At 58.7% G+C, this 19065-nt stretch overlaps 1 protein-coding gene across 4 annotated transcripts; it reads right to left on the bottom strand.

The window, feature by feature from the left end:
- Window positions 1–4557: 4557 nt before the first annotated feature.
- On the bottom strand, window positions 4558–13607 carry ZNF444 (zinc finger protein 444). Of its 4 annotated transcripts, none has more exons than XM_090261285.1 (4): window positions 13549–13607; window positions 11036–11379; window positions 7219–7303; window positions 4558–5641 (listed from the first exon to the last, which is right to left on the bottom strand). In XM_090261285.1, exons 2-4 carry the CDS (start codon window positions 11345–11347, stop codon window positions 5055–5057), a joined length of 984 nt encoding a protein of 327 aa, XP_090117411.1. In that variant the 5' UTR covers window positions 11348–11379; window positions 13549–13607; the 3' UTR covers window positions 4558–5054. The 4 variants fall into 4 exon arrangements, with proteins under 4 accessions (XP_090117411.1, XP_090117410.1, XP_090117408.1 ...); XM_090261284.1 differs by lacking the exon at window positions 13549–13607 and adding an exon at window positions 13399–13533; XM_090261282.1 differs by lacking the exon at window positions 13549–13607 and adding an exon at window positions 13408–13533.
- Between the last annotated feature and the right edge of the window lie 5458 nt (window positions 13608–19065).

The following is a 19065-nucleotide window of genomic DNA, read 5'->3' as shown; positions in this document are numbered from 1 at the left end:
CCACAATCCAGGCCTGTGCCCTGACTGGGAATCGAACCGGCGACCCCTTGGTTCACAGTCCGGCATTCAATCCACTGAGCACACCAGCCAGGGCTGTTTGTTTATTTTTTATTGCTGAGAGAATGAGAGAAAGAGGGAGAATAAGAGAGGGTCATTAATTTGTTGTTCCACTTATTTATGTATTTGCTGGTTGCTTTGAAATATTTTTTTACTTATTGATTTGAGAGAGATTTGTTGTTCCACTTATTGATGCATTCATTCATTGATTCTTTTTTTTTACATTTTATTCATTCATTCATTCATTTTGCTGCGATGTTTGCTGGTGATAATAACTTTTAACATCAGTATTTTGTAATCAGCTCTCTTTTTTTTTTTTAAATTTAATCTTTATTGGGTTTTGTTTTTTTTTGACATTACCTTTCAGCCCTCTTATACCCACCCCCCTTCTATATGTGGACGCTAATGCACAAACTGAACTAACAAGGAAAATGGGGACAGATTCATAGTGGAGGATGACAGCTGGGGGGGGCAGTGGTTGGGGGGGAGGGGCTGAGCAAAAAGGAAGAAGGACTCAGGGACGCAGACAACAGCGCGGTTGAGTCTTGTGTGTGCCCTGACTGGGGACTGAACCCTCCACCTTGGGGTGTTGGGATGACGCTCGAACCAACTGAGCGACAGGCCAGGACTGAGCTGACCTCACACTCCCTTTAGCCACTTCATGAAAATTAAATACCAAGGTTCCAAATCTCACGCAAAAAACATAAAGGTGTGGACAAACGTCGCTTTTTCCCTATTACTGTCACTGAGCTGAGTTTCTGTCTAGAACCCACATCCTGTTTAGTAACTTGGAACTGTGGACGGGAGCACCCAGGCTGAGCGCTGCAGTTGTGCCTGACATTTACCTGGCTCCTGGTGACAACGAGTCCCAAGGGTTTTATCTAAATATCCGCAGCTTCTGTGTCTTGTGCTGCAGGGGACACTAACATGTACCTGGCCCAGGGGGACGGCAGGGGACTGGGGTCATCTGATCCTTCCCCATTCCCTCCTTCCATGCTTCCCTGCTGCCTTCCACAGACGGGGATTTCGTGCCTTAACGTACCAGGTCCCTGTCCACAACCAGTTAAGTCCGAGAGGTAATCATTCCAACCAGTGAGAGTAAAAAAATATTTGCATTTCTTTGGCTAAATACCCAGAAGTGGAATTGCTGGGTCCTTCTTTGTTTCTTGTGAAGTTTTTCCTCTTCCATCACCATTTATCCCCCCTCCTTCCTCCCCCCTCCCCTCCCCTCCCCTCCCCTCTCCCTTCCCCCTCCCCTCCCCCTCCCCCTCCCCAAGACCACACGTCTCCAAAGGGACAGAGGCAGAATCCAAGCCCACATGGGCCGGCTCGTAGGCCAGCACCCCTGACCAACAACAGGCTGAATCTTAGCTTCCACCTCCAATGGCACGAAGTGGGCAATGGCCATCTCAGTACGTACAGAGTTCTGGAAATTTGCGATTAGTTCCTTAGACTCAAATCCGATTCGACATCGAGACATCACCACATCTCCTCCGGTCTTTTACAAATGTTTCCCAGCTGGGTGCCCACTTGCTTTTTGAAGGTGAAGACATGCTTGCGTCCCCCTCACTGCTGTTGCCATCGGCCAACATGCTCCCACCTGTGATGACACCGGCCCATGAATCAGCCATGTCATCACGTCTGTGCCACAGGCGTGGCCGCAACCTCAGCCTCAGGGATGGAGCAAGACCTTGCATGACCTTGGCAGGCTGTGTTTTCTTCATTCACAGCCAGGGTCCCCGTGACGGTTCAGGGGAGGCTGGGCCTCGGAGGGACTGTCGGTTGTAACAATAGAAGAGGGGGCTCCTTTCTAAGCAGACACGTGTCTGTCTTCGAACGTTCCCCTGTGGAGCTAGGCAGCTTCTAAAGACTCACACCACGTTCCGTGTGGCCCAGCAATGTGGGGTTCACAGAAACCTCCTCAGATTAAAAAATGCAGACCCATGTTCATCTTGTGAACCTTACCAAAGAGTTCCCCTCATGTACACACAATAAAACCTGAAAGGGGTCCCACACACTTTTGGTATATGGGATGACGCTCCAACTGAGCCTCAGGCCAGGGCCTCCTCATCCTAGGCCACAACAAAGGGGTTAAATGAGTTCTCTAAAGAACACGGGGATGCCATTGTTTGGGTGGGGGTTCTGTGTTAGGATGAAGACCCTCCTCCCTTTCCTGCCCATCACCCACTCAATTGCAAACTGAGTCACCAGCATGTAGAGTTCAGACATTTCACATGGAGACCTGGATTTTTAGGTTCCCACCACAGGTCTGGGGGGTGGGGCGGGGGGGAGCGGAGGGTTCTGTAAATACTGGACCCAAGGCCCCAAATGGCAGCCACTAGCTAGGGCTCTTCACACGGCTTGTTCTTTCCAATTCACCGCAGACCTCACCTGTCCCTATTGCCACCCTGAGGCTCTAATACATTTTCCTTGGATTCTCTATCCTAGAAACCCTCCAGTGCCTAAGATTAAAAGACAAACGCAGAACTTGTCCTTGGGTTTTGTGATGGGAGGGGGTATGTGCTGTGGTGTTTAGCAGACTCACGGCCCTGGCACTCAGCCCTCACTGGTGTCCCTGCAGCTCTGAGACCCTGGGCTGCTGTTGTCCTCCCGCTTCTGCCTCATGTCCCGTCTGCCTCGTGCTCTGCTGCTCTGATGTAGTGAAGGAGGAAATGAGTCAGATTATTTAAAAACTATATAATATCTTGCCCTGGCTGGCGTAGTTCAGTGGATTGAGTGCCAGCCTGCAAACCAAAGAGTTGCTGGTTCGATTCCTGATCACAGCACATGCCTGGGTTGCGGACCAGGTCCCCAGATGTCTCTCTCATACACTGATGTTTCTTTCTCCCTCCCTTCTCATCTCTCTAAAAATAAATAAAATCTAAAATAATAATAATAATAAATAATAATAATAATAAATAATTATCCTCACCGAGTTGTTGTGAGGACAACTACAGATGGAGGAACCTGCATATAAAGCTGACAGGGAAAGGACCCATTGTGGAAAGGGGCCTCTGTCAAAGGTCACAATCCTGTTAGTAGTCATCATCAGTTCTTACTGCATGCCTAGTGATGTGCTCAGGACGTGTGCCTCTGACCAATGACAGAGGCTCAGAGAGGTTAAGTCACTTTCCCAAGATTGCACAGCAAGTCAATAACCAGATTGAAACCCAAGCACCTGAGCGCTGGAAGCTGTTTGCTTAACCATCATGCAATCATGCTTCCCGACAACGGTCCGCTCCCTATTTGCACGATTATAGGGACCGGGCACCATGGCTAGCTCCAAGGTCACACATGAGGGAGGAAGTGGCTGGTCTCTTCCCTGAACTGACTCACGCTCACCTACATCCTACACCCCACCCCCGCACCCCATTCCCAACTCGGCAGCCCAAACACTGCTTTTCAAGTATAAATGGGATGATGTAACGTGTGCCTGAAACCTCCCAATGCCTTCCCAACATGCCAAAAATAAAGCTACTCTCTCACATTCATGACTCATCTCCTTCCCCGCCCCTCCCGGCCCGGCTGCGCTCCCTGCGGCCTTGGTCCTAGCTGGCCCCTGACCCTGGGTCCCTCCCCGTATGGCCCAGGCCCCTCCTCAGAGCCCTTCCCTGACTGCACTAAAATGCCCTCTTCACCCCATCACCCCACCGTTACTACTTTTTATTATTTTAATTTTTGATGCTATTACAGACGTCTCCATGCCCCGCCCCCTGCCCGCTCTCGCCCAGCCCCCCCCCCCGCGCCCTCCCTGTGTCCGTCACTGCCCCATTGGCTGTGTCTGTGGGTCATGCAGGTAGGTTCTCTGGCTCATCCCTTCACCTTCTTTCATCTAGTCCTACCTGCCCTCCCCCCCCCCAGCTGTCAGTCTGTCCCAAGCGCCCATGCTTCTGGTTCTATTTTGTTCACTAGACTCCACATACAAGTGAGATGACAGAGCATTTGTCTTTCCCCGACTGTCTTATTTCTCCTAGCATAACTCTCCCCCAGTCCCATTCATGCTGTCACAAAAGGGAAGAGTCCCTTCTTTTTCGGGGCTGCGTAGTGTTCCACTGTGTAAATGTATCACATACTGACTGCAATCAACACTCTTAGCAAGGGATGTGGGCACTATTACTGTTAGTTACAGACGTGTAAACTGAGGCTCAGGGAGGAGTGTGACCTAAGATTATGCAGCCAGGAAGCCGTGGGGCTGAGACTGGCAGAGCAGGCTTGACATTGAGCTAGGTTCCTTCTTCAGCCCCTGTCCCTGCCTCTGTGAGAAGGACATGGGGTGATTGCTCCAGGGGCCCCAGGCGGGACCGATGAGGGGTGTGCAGGAGCATCTCCCAGTGCGCAGAAGTGGGTGAGAATTCACCTTCCGTCACCTCTCATGGGGTCCCCTCCAGCCTAGGGCTGGGCCCAGGCTCCCAGGGCCTCTCCGAGTTGGGGGTTCCAGAGTGCCGCTCCCCACAGACAGCCCCGGAGAGCCGGCCCACAACAGAAGCTGGGACTCCAGGCTGCACACCCCATCAGTGACTTTATTACTCGGCAGTGCTGGTGAATCGTCACCTCCCACGGGCTTCCCAGCATAGGCGCCTGTCCATCTCCTGCTTTCCCAGGTCGAGAGAGGAACAAACCATGCAGCCCGCGGCCAGACACCCCTCCAAGTCTGTGCTGGGGGGTCTCCACGCCCCTGCCTTCAGCCCCCTCCCCGCCCAGGGGCCCGCCTGCTGCTCCTGCCCTGTGCTCCTTGTGGCTCCTGGCCCACCTTGCTGCCCTCCCGGGTACAGCGGGCGGGAGAGGAGGGTACAACGTGCAAGCACCTTTCCCAGGGTGGGGTGGGGCGGGGCGGGCGGTCGGGAGGGGTGGGCGGAGGGGAGACCTGGGCCGGGAAGCGATGTCTAGGACAGGAAAAGCTGGGAAGGAGCGGAGAACGCGAGGGCACCATAGGATGGCTGAGGTTCAACCGAGGAAGGCGAGCGGGCAGGAGGGCACCGGGTCCGGGAGGCGGGCGGCTACCCCAGGGGCCAGGGCGGGAAGGGGCCCCCACCCTCGGGCCCCGGCGCGTCGGGGGCGCCCGTGGCGCGGGCCGCGCGGCCGTGGATGCGCTGGTGGCGCAGCACGTGCTCGCGCCGCCCGAAGCCCTTGCCGCACTCCCAGCAGGCGAACGGCCGCGCGCCCGAGTGCGTCTTGCGGTGGCGCACCAGGTGCTCGCGCCAGTAGAAGGTCTTGCCGCACTCGCAGCAGGCGTGCGGCTTCTCGCGGGCGGGCAGCGGGCGCAGGGCCGGCCCGGGGCCGCCGGGGTGCGTGCCGCGGTGGCGCCGCAGGTGCTCCTTGCGCCGGAAGGCCTTGCCGCACTCGGGGCAGGCGTGCGGCTTCTCGCTCGAGTGGCTCTGCCGGTGGCGCAGGAGGTGCGCCGGCTTCAGGGGCGCCTTGCCGCACTCGGGGCAGGACGCGGTGCCCGCAGCGGCCAGGAAGGCGGGCAGGCCGGGCGCGGGCAGGGCCGGCGGGTCCAGCGGGGGGCTGCCTGGTTCCTGCTTGTAGGGGCGCGTGGCCTGGGCGTCCCCCGTGGCCGGCTCCTCAGCCGCTGGGGCCGCGTCTCCTGCCGCACAAGGACAAAGGCGCAGTCAGGGCGGGCGCCCCGCACAAAGCAGGGGGGGCAGCGCCCGGCTGGGGTGAGCCGGGGCTGAGGCAGGTTCATGGGTAGGTAGGGCAGCGCTGGCTAAGGTGGGAAGAGGGGATGGGAGGTCGGGGAGGGGGTGCTCAGCGTCAAGGTGCATGGAGCGGGGGCGCTTCTCATTCATCCCTGTGACCCAAGCAACAACACTTGGTGCAGAGCAAGAGCTGACCACACAGGCGTGCGGATGGGTGCATGGCGGGGGGATGGGTGAAGGCCGAACGCGGCACAGAACACAGAAGAGACGGTGGGAGAACCGATGGACAGACGGCCAGTCAGAGGGCGGATGGACGGAGGAGAAAATGGGGAGTAAGTGTCGGGTGATGGATGATGGGCAGGTGGGTGATGGATGATGGGCGGGTGAGTGATGTACAAGGGGTGGGCCAGCATCTGATTGCCTATCCTGCCCATCATCCATCCTCCATCCATCCATCGCCCGCCCATTACCCACCTTCCCATGGGCCAAATGGGAGAGTGGATGAGTGGGCGGACACATGACCCACGCATTTCCTTTCTCCAGGTGTTGGAACTGCTCCGTGGAGCCCCAGAGAGAGAAGCGACCTTTGTTTTTTCCCACCAGGACAGGCAGGAGCAAGCTCACTATCACTAACGTCCCCTGTCCCCCTAAGTGCCTAGAGCATCTCACTTTGTCCTCACATGTCCCATAGCCGCAGGCCCACACTATTGCCTCGGACACATGGGATGGGGGAGGCACTGAGCTCAGAGGGCCTTCCCGGGGGCCGCCACAGCACCCCCGCTCCCCTGCAGGAAGGGCCCGGCATTCCCACCCTCGCTGCCCCCTCCCCCTGGCCCACAGCATCCAGGTGCGTTGTGGGCCCTCCATCTTCACTTTTCTGATGATGTCCTGGTGGTCTTCCCGAGACTCTGGACTCCCAAGAACCACCTGCCCGGTCCCCCATCCTCCCCGTGACCCCATCCTCCCCAGTCCCTCCCTCCTTGTGGCCTCCATCCTGCTGCCTCCACATTCGACCTTGAGATGACCCTCAGGCTGCCCTGCTGTGGCCGAAGCCCTCTCCCACCTGACACACTGCAGCCGGGCTCCCGGCACTCGGCTCCGCGCCGACCACCAGAACCATCGTTGGGCCTGCGGTGCACACCCAGTCTGTCCCCCTCCTCGGACGAGGTTCAACCCGATCTCCCTTCCTCAGCCTCACGTGTGCGGTCTGGACAGAGCTGGCCCCTGCCCCAGCTCACAGGCGGGTGTGCACACAGGCCTGCGCACTCGGGACAGGGCGCTGATTGGGACGAGCACGATTCAGTCGGAGCCAACGGGACGTGACTGCCGGCTCCGTGCCACTAGCTGTGGGCGCCACGATCCAGGGCCAGATGGCTCGGGGCGACCCCAGCTTCGCCAGCACCTGGGCTCGGGTGAGCTGCCCTTCCGTGAGGGGCCCTCACTGAACCGATGAGTGGCGGGCAGGAGGGGCCCCCCCTTGGCTGGGGAGAAAGCCAGCAACGTGGGAGAGGGGTCAGCTGCTCACCTAATGGAAGCACCCCACCATCCTCTTTCTGGAGGCCGGCCCCGGAGCCTTCTGTCACTTCCCGGGGGGCCCTCATCGCTGGTCCCTGAAAAGAGATGCCACATTCTGAATTGAGAAACCGGAGTGACGGCCGGCACCTCGGACCACGCACACCACGTCCCACCACCCGCTCTGGGAAGGCCGCTTCCCGGCGGAAGACGCTCAGCCTCCCGGGGGAGGCCCGCAGGAGGGAGCCGCCTCGATTCCTCCAGCCTCAGCCGACGCCCCAACTGCAACCAGCGGACACCCCCGGAGCCAGACCCGCCGCAAGGTCCTGACCCACAGAAACTGCAGGAGATGCTGAAGGCTTACTGTTAACCCGCTGAGTCGGGGGTGATGGTACACAGCAGGGCGTAACGGGGACGCCTGCTGGGGACCCTGCCTTAGCCTCTCACTGCCCTTTGCAACCTCCAAGACAAAATTCCGAAGGAAAGCACAGGAGCTGCTTTTAGCTCGGGGGGTGGGGGGCGCAGTAAAGCGAGCTCAGGACGGGACTTGTCCCAGCCCTCACGGGGGGCAGCTCCGAGCAGGGTGGCCCCGGCCCGGAAGACCTGCCTACCTTTGGTTCCTTCACACTCCGGTCATGGTTCCCCAAACCCTTGTCCCGGAGAAAAAGATCAGAATTCTGGGGCCGACGAAGTGGGGGGCTCCTGAGGCAGCCGCATTCCACCTGCTTCCTTCCACCAAACTGGTCTCAAATGCTCTCGGACTCTAGAGTGTCCGGGTGAGCACTGGCCATGCCTACAACCCCATCAGCTGGTGAGGGCTCGGCAGGACGCTCCCGCCTTCCACCGCAGCGCCTCCCCGTGTGGGACGTAAAAATAGACGGGCGGGGCACGATGGGTCACTTGTCACCACCTTTCTGCAAAGTGATCGCTGCAGATCCCCACCCCCCAGTCCCACCTCTGCCGCCCCCCCCTCGCCCCGCCCCCCCGGCCACAGTACACAGCCGGTGCGCCCTGGGCGTGCCAGGCTCTCGGACCGCCACGCTTTGGCCTGGAACACGCCTTCCCAGCCCTTTCACCCCCGTCTCTGCCACACACGCGGTTTATACCCCGTGATACAGGCACATCCCCTAGCCCGATACCTGGCACAGCGCGCTTTTTCACAGGGTTACGGTGGCCTAGCAGGCATACAACATATATGTTTAACGCACATAACCTAATGAGTTTTGATATATGTGTAAACTCAAGCAACCACCAATCAATCAAGGCGGTGAGCACACCTGTGGCCCCGGAAGTCCCTGTGCGCAGGCGTGACCTGCCTCCCTCCCGCCCCCAAGGTGCGACCACTGATGATTCCCGTCACTACAGAGCAGATTTCGTTTTCCAGAACTTTCTATAAACAGAACCACACAGCAAGCGCCCTCTGGGGGTCCGGTTTCTCTCACTCAGCGTTATTTGGCCATCAGGATGTCGGCCGATGGTTTTCTTGTCATGTTCTTTGGTTTGGGGATCGAGGTCATGCTGGCCCCACAAAACGAGCTGGAAGGGGTCCCTCCTCTTCAACTTTTGGGAAGAGCCTGTGTGGAATTGGTGTTTCTTCTCCCTAATAGGCCAGACTTCCCCGACGGAGTCGCCTGGACCACCCGTCTCCTCCAATGGACAGAAGGCTCTGGGGGCAGCGCGGGGTGGGGAGGGGGACTGGCTTCTGTGGTGTCCCTGCTGCCGCTCTTTGAACAAATAACAGTTCTACTGACATACGATTCACATACCACAGATTTCGCCCACTTAAAACACAACGCAGGGTATTTCGTGTCTAGTGCATTCCGAGTTGGGCCTCCATCCCCACCGTCCTTTTCAGAGGATCTCCGTCATCCCCAAAATGAATCTCGAACCCGTCGGCAGACCCCCCCACTCCCCTCGGCCAGCGACGGGAACCATTCCTCTGCTCCCCATCTCTAAGGACTGGCTGCTTCTGGGCGCTTCATGTGCAGCCACACGGGCCCCTGCTGATGGCTGCTTTCACTTTTCTCATAATGTTTTCCATGTGCCTCCGTGTGGCAGCAGGTCATCCTTCATCCCTGTTCATGGCTGAGTAATACTCCATACCATCCACATTTGGTGTGCCCGCTCCCGGCTGGTGCACACACGGGTCGCCCCGCTTTTTGGTTCTCTGGAGTGACGCTGCCCAGCCTTCCTTCTTGCCACGTGTGTACAAGTTCTGGGTCGGCATAGGATTTCACTCCTCTTGGGTGCACACCCAGGAGGGGACAGGCTGGCTCACCTGGTACAGCGAGTCCCCACTTAGCATCACCGACAGATTCTGCGGCTTTAGGCAAAACGATGTATAACGAGGCCAATTTTACCACGGGCTCAGTTCCTACGGCATCTCACCGATGCTGAACGAGATGGCATTGTTCCAGGAGCTGCCGTGGTCCCGGGTCTGACCTTCTGGGGGAACCGCCAGACTGTCTCCTGCCGCAGCTGCCCCGTTTTACCTCCCGGCCACCATGAAAGAGGGTTCCTGCTCCTGGTGCCTCTAACGCTAGATGCTGAGTGAGTGAACAGATGGATGGATGGATGAAGGTCAAACTGTGTCCTGAAGAAGAGGATCAGACACGGGACCATGGAACATGGGGGGCGTGGTTTTGCAGGAAGCCAACTGGGTGTCCGGCTGCCTCCAGCCACAGACCTGCTTGTGGGACCCGGAGCGAGTTACCTCCACCCTGTGAGTTCAGAGGGGGCTGGGTCGCTCAGGGTCTCACCCCAAGTCCCCACTCCGACTGTGTGCACGCAGCATGCAGACCTCCCAGCTCCCCGGCCAGCACGTCTATGAGTGTGGAGGCCAGGGAGCCACACGCCAGCAGGCTCTCCGGCAACTCCTGGGCCCATTCAAGCCTCCGCACTGCCTTCTCTGGAGGACCCCACAGACGTCCAGGGGCTCTCTGGTTTGGGGTCACAGACAGACGCTGGACTGGGCAGAGACTGAGCACTGTCCACAGGACGGTACTGGGACAGGGCAGCCACGGGGGTTCAGGGATTAGAAGCAGGAGTCTAGACCCATGGCAAGTGAGTTCTAGTCCTCCCACCGCCCCTTAACTAGCTGTGTGACTTTGAGCAAGTCGCTTGACCTCTCTGAGCCTTGTTAGCTTCATCTCTGGAACAGTGAGGACGACACTGCCCAGTCCTGTCCTGACCCCACAGCATGACATCGGGGCAGAAAGGCTGTGCTAACAGTGGGGTTTAAGGGGGGCTACTAGCCAGGCTGTATCCGCACAGCCTCCAGAAGGAGTGGAGATTGAACTCGCAGCTGATCCCCAACAAAACCCTGGCGGGTGACACCTGGTGCTTTCTGCAGGACGCCCTGAAGAGGAGGTCGGAAGCTGCGTGCCCTGCGCTGCCCTGGACCTTCCCCGGCGCCTCCTCCTGTGGCTGACCTTCCACGTGACAAACCATCACCATGAGCACAGCAGCTTTACAGGGGTTCTGAGTCCTTCTATGGGAGTACCAAACCGAGGGTGGTCCTGGGGACCCCCAGGGAGTGTCAGAGGGAGGGCGGTCTTGGGGACTGTGCCCTCAGAACTGTGCTGTTGGCCTGATGCTGCCACCCACAGCGTCCCTGCTCTCCGTCACACCTTCGTGCCAGGGCTGTGGGACCCGTTTCGTGGGCTCGTGCGTGTGGGGCGCGTCCCTCCCACAGGCCGAGGACCAGGCCACCTGGAGGGCAGACGGACAGCTGCGAGGGGCAGGCCTGCCTCCGACCACAGGGAGGCGGCCACCGAGGGCCGCCGGCACGGCAGGTGTGGGGACTCCCCCGCCCCCCCCGCAGTGCTCACCCAGAGCTCCTCCAGCAGGGCCAGGGCCTCCTCCCCGCTCTGGGGCCGCCGGCTGCACACCCAGGCCTGGATGTCGGCGGGGAAGGCGCTCAGGAACTGCTCCAGCACCAGCAGCTCCAGCATCTGCTCCTTGGTCCGCACCTCGGGCTGCAGCCAGTCCCGGCACAGCGCCCGCAGCAGGCCCAGCGCCTCGCGGGGGCCCGGCGCGTCGCCCAGGTGGAAGCGGCGGAACCGGTGCCATGGTGAGTCCAGCGCCAGGCCCTCGGCGGCCTGGGCCTCCTGCTTCACGGGCTGCGGGGACGGGGCCTCCATGGGGGCCTGCGAACGCGGGGGGACAGCAGCACCTGCGGGGAGGGGTTTCCAGCAAGTGAGAGCCCAGCCGTCGTTCTAGGATCCCGTGTCTCCCGTGGTGGAGGGGACAGGGGCAGGGGCGCGGGTGGATACCCCCGCATCCCCACTGAGGAGCAGTGTCCTGGGGTAAGCAGCGCCCCTCTCTCTGCCTCTGTTCCCCCCACCCCCAGAACAAAGTGCTTGCCCGCGGGAGGGCTGCCACAGATGGGTGGAGCCACGGGTGCTGCTGAGGACCTTACAGCATACATGACGGCCCCCCAGCAGAGAACGGGCCCCAGCTGTCAACACTGCTGAGGCTGAGAAACCCCGGCTTGGAAGCCTGGTCCTCGAATGGTCTGGGGACCCCGGGGGTGCTGAGACCCTCCCAGGGCACTGTGAGGTCAGTATGTGCCTCTTTCCCTGTGATTCCCCTGTGCGGATGGCGGGGTCCCCAGAGGCTGACGGCCACAGGCTGACGGCAGAGCAGATGTGACGGCCCAGCTCTCATGTCAGCCGTCAGACGTGGGAGAGCCTCAGGCGGGGATGGGGGCCCCTCTGCAGCTCTGCTTTGCAAATGGTATGTGAGCACATGAAGGCTGCTAGTTGCTGTCAGTCCTCTGAATGCGCTCGGTCTTTCCTTCCCACGTGATAGGCACCCAAAACTCTTAACTCCCACAAACAAAAGTTGAGGACCTTTAATAACTTTTAAGACTGTAAAGAGGCCCTGAGTTCACACTGTGAGCCCCTGGCCCAGAGCCGGGGGCCCGGGGGCCGAGTCCGGGGTAGCTGACGGGGTGAAAGATGAGCTCTGGCCCGGGGCTGCCCGGCTCCGTCGTCCAGCTCGGCCAGGGACCCACTGTGTGACCTTGGGCTCACGGCTTGCCCTCTCTGGGTTTAATGCCTCGGCCTCTAACAGGGGACTCAGCACGGCTCCTTCCCCGCACGGGGACTGGGGCGCGGGCTCCGTGACCGTCTGTGGACCCCACGTCCCCGCCCGCCGCGCTGGAACCGGGGCTGCAAAATGCTGAACTTCTGGCCACCAGATGCCGGCAGCACCTCCCCAGTGGGGACAGGCAAAAACGTCTCCAGAGAGTGCCCCGTGGCCCCTGGGGACAAATATTTACTCAGAGCTCCGGAGCAGGTCCCGGGTCTGCCGCGCGCCCACGGGGCTGACCTTGGACGAGGTACCCCGGCACCGCTGACACACCGCACCTCCGTTCCCGGGCCCCAAATCACACGAACCCAAGGGTCGCAGGAAAAACTCAAGGTGCAAGGAAACGAAGGTGCTGAGGCCGGCGCCTGGGCTGAGCAAGTCCCCAACCCGTTAGTTACTTCAATTATTGGGGGGCGGGGGGAGAACGCTGCTTCGAACAAAACAAGCCCGTGCATTTAAAATCGGGCTACGAGTTAGAATAGGCGTAAAAACAGGGAAGAAAAGCGGGGGGCTGCAGGCTGACGGGGGCCCAGCGGGGGGGCGGGCGGCCCCAGATGATAACAGCAAGCACAGGACCCCACTAATGAATTCAGTCCCGGGGGCCAGGCTGAGGGGCGGGCGGGGGGCGGGGTGGCGGTGAGGGGCTCTGCTCGGCAAGAAAGAAAGAAAACCGGGCGCAACTCATGAAAAGTGTGTGGAGACGGCGCACGAAGGGGACCCTGCGCCGGTCCGGGCGGGGGCCGCGCCCTCCCCCCGGAGCCCCTTCCCCCACACCGTTCCCACGGGCCCAGGGGTTCCCACACCGTCCGCAGGGCGCGGCGCCCACCTCAGCGGGGACCCCCCCCCACTTCCTAGACCCTCCCCAGCTGCACTCCCTCCGTTCCTCTTTCCTGCGACCCCCCCGCCTCGGGGACCCACGACCCCTCCCACTCCCAACCCTCCCCCTCCCCCCTCCCGCCCGCTCTTCCGTGGCCCGCTCCCACCTACCCCGACCTCCTTTATACACCCTCCCCCCAACTCTCCCACCCTCTCTCCGCCGACTTCCAGCACCCCCTCCCCAAAGTCCAACCGCCCCCCAAACCCTCCCTCATTTTCTCACCTCACTCACCTCACTCTACCAAGCGAGACCCCCCCAAGACCCCTCACCTCCCCGCACATGCGCGCAAAGCTCACTGGGACTCCATGCCCCGGCAGGCTTTGCGCCAAACTCTTGTCTCACCCTCCCCCCACAACACTCCAGGAGACCTACTGTTCGGTTCAGCCTGACGAACCGCCCCCAACCCCGCGGGCCTCACCGGCACTACATTTCCCAGGAAGGCCCGCGGCAACGGTGACTTCCCATTGGCTCTCGTCTTGGCGACGAGCGCACGCCCATCGCCGAATGGCTCCGCCAGTCAGAACTACATTTCCCAAGATGCACCGAGCGCTGCCTGCGGCCTATTGGCTATAGCAAACAAGGCCTCACCTAGCGCACCTGGCTTTGGACTCCACTTCCCAGAGTGCAGGCAGGGCTTCCCATTGGTTCGCACAGGGTTATCCGAGCATGCGCAAACGTGAGACGGAGGGGCGTGAAGCCCAGGAAGAGAGTGGCCATGGCGTCGTTGTCTTGGAGACAGAGGAGGCCTGACCCTGCCAGGCGGTCAGAAAATGGGGACCCTGACCTGAGGAGCTGGCGGACGAAGGAGGAGGAGGAGGGGCCCGGGCCAGAGCTCTGCGTCAATCATTGCGTTCAGGGTGTGTCTCCTTGACAACGAGTCGCCTCGCACCGCCCCCTCCCCCCCTACCGCCCCCCCGGCGGAACTAAAAAGGCCCCAGGTCCGTGCGGAGTCCCCGGCGCCGTGGCGTGGCTCTGTCTGCGTGTCCTTGGCAGGCAGACAGGCCTCAGTTTCCTCCCTGTGAAGCGGGCGAGGGCAATACCTGCCACCCGTCCCCGACGTGCCCCAACGGACACGGCGACTGCCTCGGTTTCCCCGCCTCAGGAGCGGGAAGAAGAACAGTTGGTTTTCAGAGCGGGAACCAGTCTGAGAGAGGGGCTGGAGCTCTGTGTCTGACGGCTTCCAGGCGGCGTGGACACACCCGGCGTCCCGCTCTGTGCGGCGGGGGCGAGACGACCGGGTGCAAGGCCACGTGGGGCCGCGGCGGGAGCAAGCAGTGCCCGAGTAGCCAGCACCTCGGGCTTCGCCGGCGGCCGAGTCCCACCTCCTGCCCCCATCAAACACTGACCCCCTTCCCTGCTCCGGCCCCTGGCGCCCACCATTCCACTCTCTGTCCGGGAACGTGACGATGCTCGGCACCTCCTCGTGGGGCAGGATGGTGAGAAGCTAGGGAACGTCCAAGGCGAGTGGAAGGGGAAAGAGTGAAACAATTAAACAAGGCCGCACAGCTTGGACAGCTTACAGCCGGCTAGCGTACCCGAGGCCATATCTTCCCTAACAAGGGACCCTTGGGGACAACAACAGTCTACCCTCCTCCCTGACCAGAGAATACGTAGCTGAAATCCCTGGTCAGGGAGACGGGGGACAACGAATGCCGTTCGTGCCAGATACGCCCAAGGACAGATGAAGTCAGGGCAACACATAGTAAAACCTTGACTAGAGCGAGACAGACCCAAGATAAGAAGTAAAGCAGCGACGCTGGCCAGAGAATGACCCCGAACTCCCTTCTGCGCTCGCTGTGATGCACCAGCGTATTCAAAACGCACCTGGAGGTTGGAACTACTGTTAATATGATCAGTAAAATATACTTAAAAAAAAAAACGCACCTGGAGAGCTGATGACTATTTTGCTGAAACCGTCCATCCCCCAAGATTCTCATCCGCCCACAGAAGAGAGAAAAAAGCTCTTAAGACAAAGACCTGTTGTGGGCTGGCTCTAGAGCAGTGGTTCTCAACTTCCTAAGGCCGCGACCCTTTAATACAGCTCCTCATGTTGTGGGCACCCCCAACCGTACCTAAAGCACAGTGATTAATCACAAAAACAATATGTACTTATATGTGTGTTTTACGATGGTCTTAGGCGACTCCTGTGAAAGGGTCGTTCGACCCCCAAAGGGGTCGCACCCACACGTTGAGAATGGCTGCTCTAGAGCATTCCCATGCCTTTTCCTTGGCATGAACTTCTTACTTTCCTCCTTCTAAACTCTAAGGGTCCGCACGAGACCTGCAGCCAGGGCAGCAGTGGGCAGCCCTGATCCGATCTCCAAGGCGCCCTTTTCTCTGACTTCCCAGTGAGCTAACAGCAGCCCAGCCTCGGCTCTCTTCTTTCCTATCACGTTTCTAATAAGCCAAAGTAGCCCAGCCTCTCTCCTGTTACCTCCACCCTAAGTCCTTCCTTGTCTCACACTCCCCAGCTTTAGTAAATGTGTTCTCAACATCACCCGGACTCATGTTGTGAAATCTTTCCTATGTGAAGTCAAGAACCCACACACTTAAGCCCAGCCTGAGGCAGACGCACTCCAGGTTGGTCCTCATTCAGTGACACTCTCAGTGGAGTCACATGGTATTTGTCCTTTGGTGGCTGTCGTTTCATGTAGTATAACGTCCTCCAGGTTCGTGCATGTTGTAGCATGTGTCAGGATTTCTGTCTTTTCTTTTTTTTAATCCTCACCCGAGAATATATTTATTGAATTTTGAGAGAGAGTAAGGGAGAGAGAAACATCGCTCTGTTGTCTCCTGTACACGCCCCAACTGGGGACTGAACGCACAAATCTAAGCATGTGCCCTGACTGGGAATTGAACCCGTAACCTCTTGGTGTGTGAGGTTACGCTCCAACCAACTGAGCAACCTAGCCAAGGCAAACTTTTTGTCTTTTTTACGGCTGAATACTATTTTATCACATGGATGGGCCACATTGTATTTGTCCATCCATCGGACAGTTCTCCTTAAAACTTAAATAGAATCATGTCACTCTTTTGCTTAGAGCCCTCCAGTGCAAACCCTTGACCCTGGCCTGCAAGGCCCCTCATAATCACACCCCTGCAGACCCGGAATTCCTCTAGCTTACATGGTGCCTTTGTACACATAAGTAAAGGGCACTCCTGAGAAGGGCCGCAGGCCTAAGCCAGGTAGGTGGGGAGGAGGGTGCGGCTTCCATGTCCCGCTGGGCTGAGTTCCTGTCGGGAGGGTGCAAGGTTCAGCAGGGCCTCAGCCTAACACCACGCCCTGGTATGATCACTGTGCCCCGCCATGTTGTTCACATGTGCCTCTGAGTCAGGTCCCCAGGGCGGCACCTGGAAGCCTGTTAGAAATGCAGCCTTGGCTGGTGTGGCTCAGTGGACTGAGCAACAGCTTGCCAACCAAAGTGTTGCCAGTTCGATTCCCAGTCAGGGCACAGGCCTGGGTTGCAGGCCCGGTCCTCAGTTGGGGGCGTGTTAGAGGCAAGTGATTGATGTTTCTCTCCCTCTCTTTCTCCCTCCCTCCCTCTCTCTCTGGAAATAAATAAAATATATTTTTTTAAAGAGAGAAAAAGAAAAGAAATGCAAATTCTCAGCCCCACGGCAGGCCCCCTGAATCAGAAACTCTGGGACAGAGTACAAAGTCCTAAACCCTTGTTATTCTTGACCTGACCTACAGCTGAGCACTAATCAAAGCAAGCCCGAGCCAGACACAAAGTTGAGTCCCCACACCCACCACCACGGAGTGAACACAGCTGATTTGACCATGTAACGTCCTCTGCTCCCCACTGTCCGATGCACACGTACTAGGCACCTCCCAGGAGACAGATGCTGGCAGGCCCGGGGGATACAGAATCTGGGTCCCTCCGGAGTTCAGGGCACGCACGGCCTGTGGGTGTGTGCAAGACTGCCACCCAACACCCCCTACCCCAGTGGGGACACTGGGCAGACCACGTGGTTGCTATGTTCACCTGACATGGGGATGATGTGCCCCTCAGTGTCCCCGGGGAATAATGAGCACCCCCCCCTTGCATGCAAAGGGGCTGTGCTTATTGGCCTACGCAGATAGTGCTGCTCCCATTCTTGCCAGTGACTGGCCGAGGCTCGAGGCTCAGGGGGGACCCCATTGTGGCCTATGAGTGAAGGCAGATTCGTGGGGCCCCAGGAGAGCCTTTCCCAGCTCTTAGAAGAGAGGTGTTGTGCACGGCTCTGTCTGTGGGTGATACTGCAAATTGTGGCAGCCACCAGGTTGTCAGGAAGGGAGTGAGGAGCGACGCGGGGGGTAGGGGGGAATGGATGGGGGGTGGTGCATGAGCCCACCCCTAACCTCCCGACTTCCTTTACATGAACTAGTAAGTCCCCTGGAGCTGTTCTGTTCTTGAACCCAGAAGTGACCAAAGTCACACATGTGTCCAGGGCCCATTTTATGGGATTATAGCTAGTCTCCCAGAGCCCCAAGCAGAGTTTAATGCTCTCTGTGGCCATCCTGAAATTCTGTTTTTTCAATTTTTTGTTTATTGATTTGAGAGAGAGAGAGCGAAGAAATAGCAGTTTGTTGTTCCACTTACTCATGCACTCATTGGTTGAGTCTTGCACGTGCCCCCGACCAAGGATTGAACCCACAACCTTGGCGTATCTGGGATGATGCTCTAACTAACTGAGCTACCCGTCCGGGGCATCCTGGGATCTTAACACTTTTTTTTTTTTAACGTGGGGCCCTGCACGTTTTTATCTGCTCTGGGCCCCGCACATTAAGCAGCCATTCCCGTAACACCACCCTGCCAATTTCTGCGGTTTTTCCATGCACGCACTGTCTTTCCAGCATTAAAGGGCACCATCAACCTTGGTGAGGAGTGGAATGAAGGGGTAACCCTCTGGAGATCCTCCCTCCTCTTCTTCACCCACTAACGTGGTACATTACTCAAAGTTCAAATGCCACCTCCTCCATGAAGCCTTCCCAGACCACCCCACGCCAATAAACCTGAGAAGTGCCTCCTCTGAGCTTCCCCAGTGCCCCTTCTCTCTCTATCTTCCGCCAGGACTATTTATTTGGTGTGTCTGGCCCACCCACAATCTGGTGACAATCCAACGACAGAGACCCACGTGTTGCCAGCTCCCAGGTGGGGGCTGCTGAGTCAACAAGGACTGAGAAAAGTGGTTCTCTCCTAATTCCCAGGCCCCGGGGGTGAGAATTCCTTTGGCAGCCCACACCCTATCCAAACTAGCCCTGCTCCTTTGTAGCAACCGCTATAATTATCACCCCAAATAATAATTAACGTCTCTGTGCGGGGCTCCAAAGCAGGGCAGGTGCTGCAGGGCGAGGAGGGGCGATGGCCAGGTCTCCAGCTCCAGCAGCACCGGGAGGCTCAGGCACTGGTTCCTGGAGAACAGGATGATGAATGAGCAGGTGAACCAGGAGAGGACAGTCCTGGAACGGATGCAGGGTGGGCCCCTGTGGGTCTGCAGCCCACAGCGAGGGTTCCTGGGGGCCTGGGTTTGAGCCTGAGTCACCTCCCAGCCCCAGGAAACACTTGAGAATGAATAATTAAATTGTGAATGAATTGCTTAATGATGGGCTGCCCACAGATCAAAGTGCCAGCCCGGTTTACAGTACGGATGAGAGGCTCATGGCGGTTGGCACACCTTCCCCAAGCGAGGCAGCAAGAGAGGCGGGGGGGGGGGGGGGGGGCCTGCTCCCAGGTCTGGTGACCAGAGGTGGCCGTGGGGCCTTCTGCCAGCCCAGGCAGTAGGTCTTCCCCTGGCTGAGGACCCTCTTCCCTGGACACAGAGACAGTGATCAGGGCCTACGACAGGAAGGAGTCAGACAGAGATGGGCTGTCTCTCGGGCCTGTCCGTTGGTGGGGTGCTTGTTTT

Source organism: Furipterus horrens, unplaced genomic scaffold, assembly GCF_987537825.1.
Source record: "Furipterus horrens unplaced genomic scaffold, mFurHor1.1.pri manual_scaffold_13, whole genome shotgun sequence".
NCBI lineage: Eukaryota > Metazoa > Chordata > Mammalia > Chiroptera > Furipteridae > Furipterus > Furipterus horrens.
The sequence above is the reverse complement of the archived record's forward strand: the minus strand, read 5'-3'. Positions and strand labels throughout refer to the sequence as shown.

Coding starts and splice junctions, on each gene's coding strand:
- ZNF444 (XM_090261285.1), bottom strand. CDS start 11,347: ATGGAGGCCCCGTCCCCGCAGCCCGTGAAGCAGGAGGCCCAGGCCGCC. Junction 7,304..11,035: donor CCCTGCTGGAGGAGCTCTGG/GTGAGCACTGCG, acceptor ATCTCTTTTCAG/GGACCAGCGATGAGGGCCCC. Junction 5,642..7,218: donor TGGTGGGGTGCTTCCATTAG/GTGAGCAGCTGA, acceptor CTTGTGCGGCAG/GAGACGCGGCCCCAGCGGCT.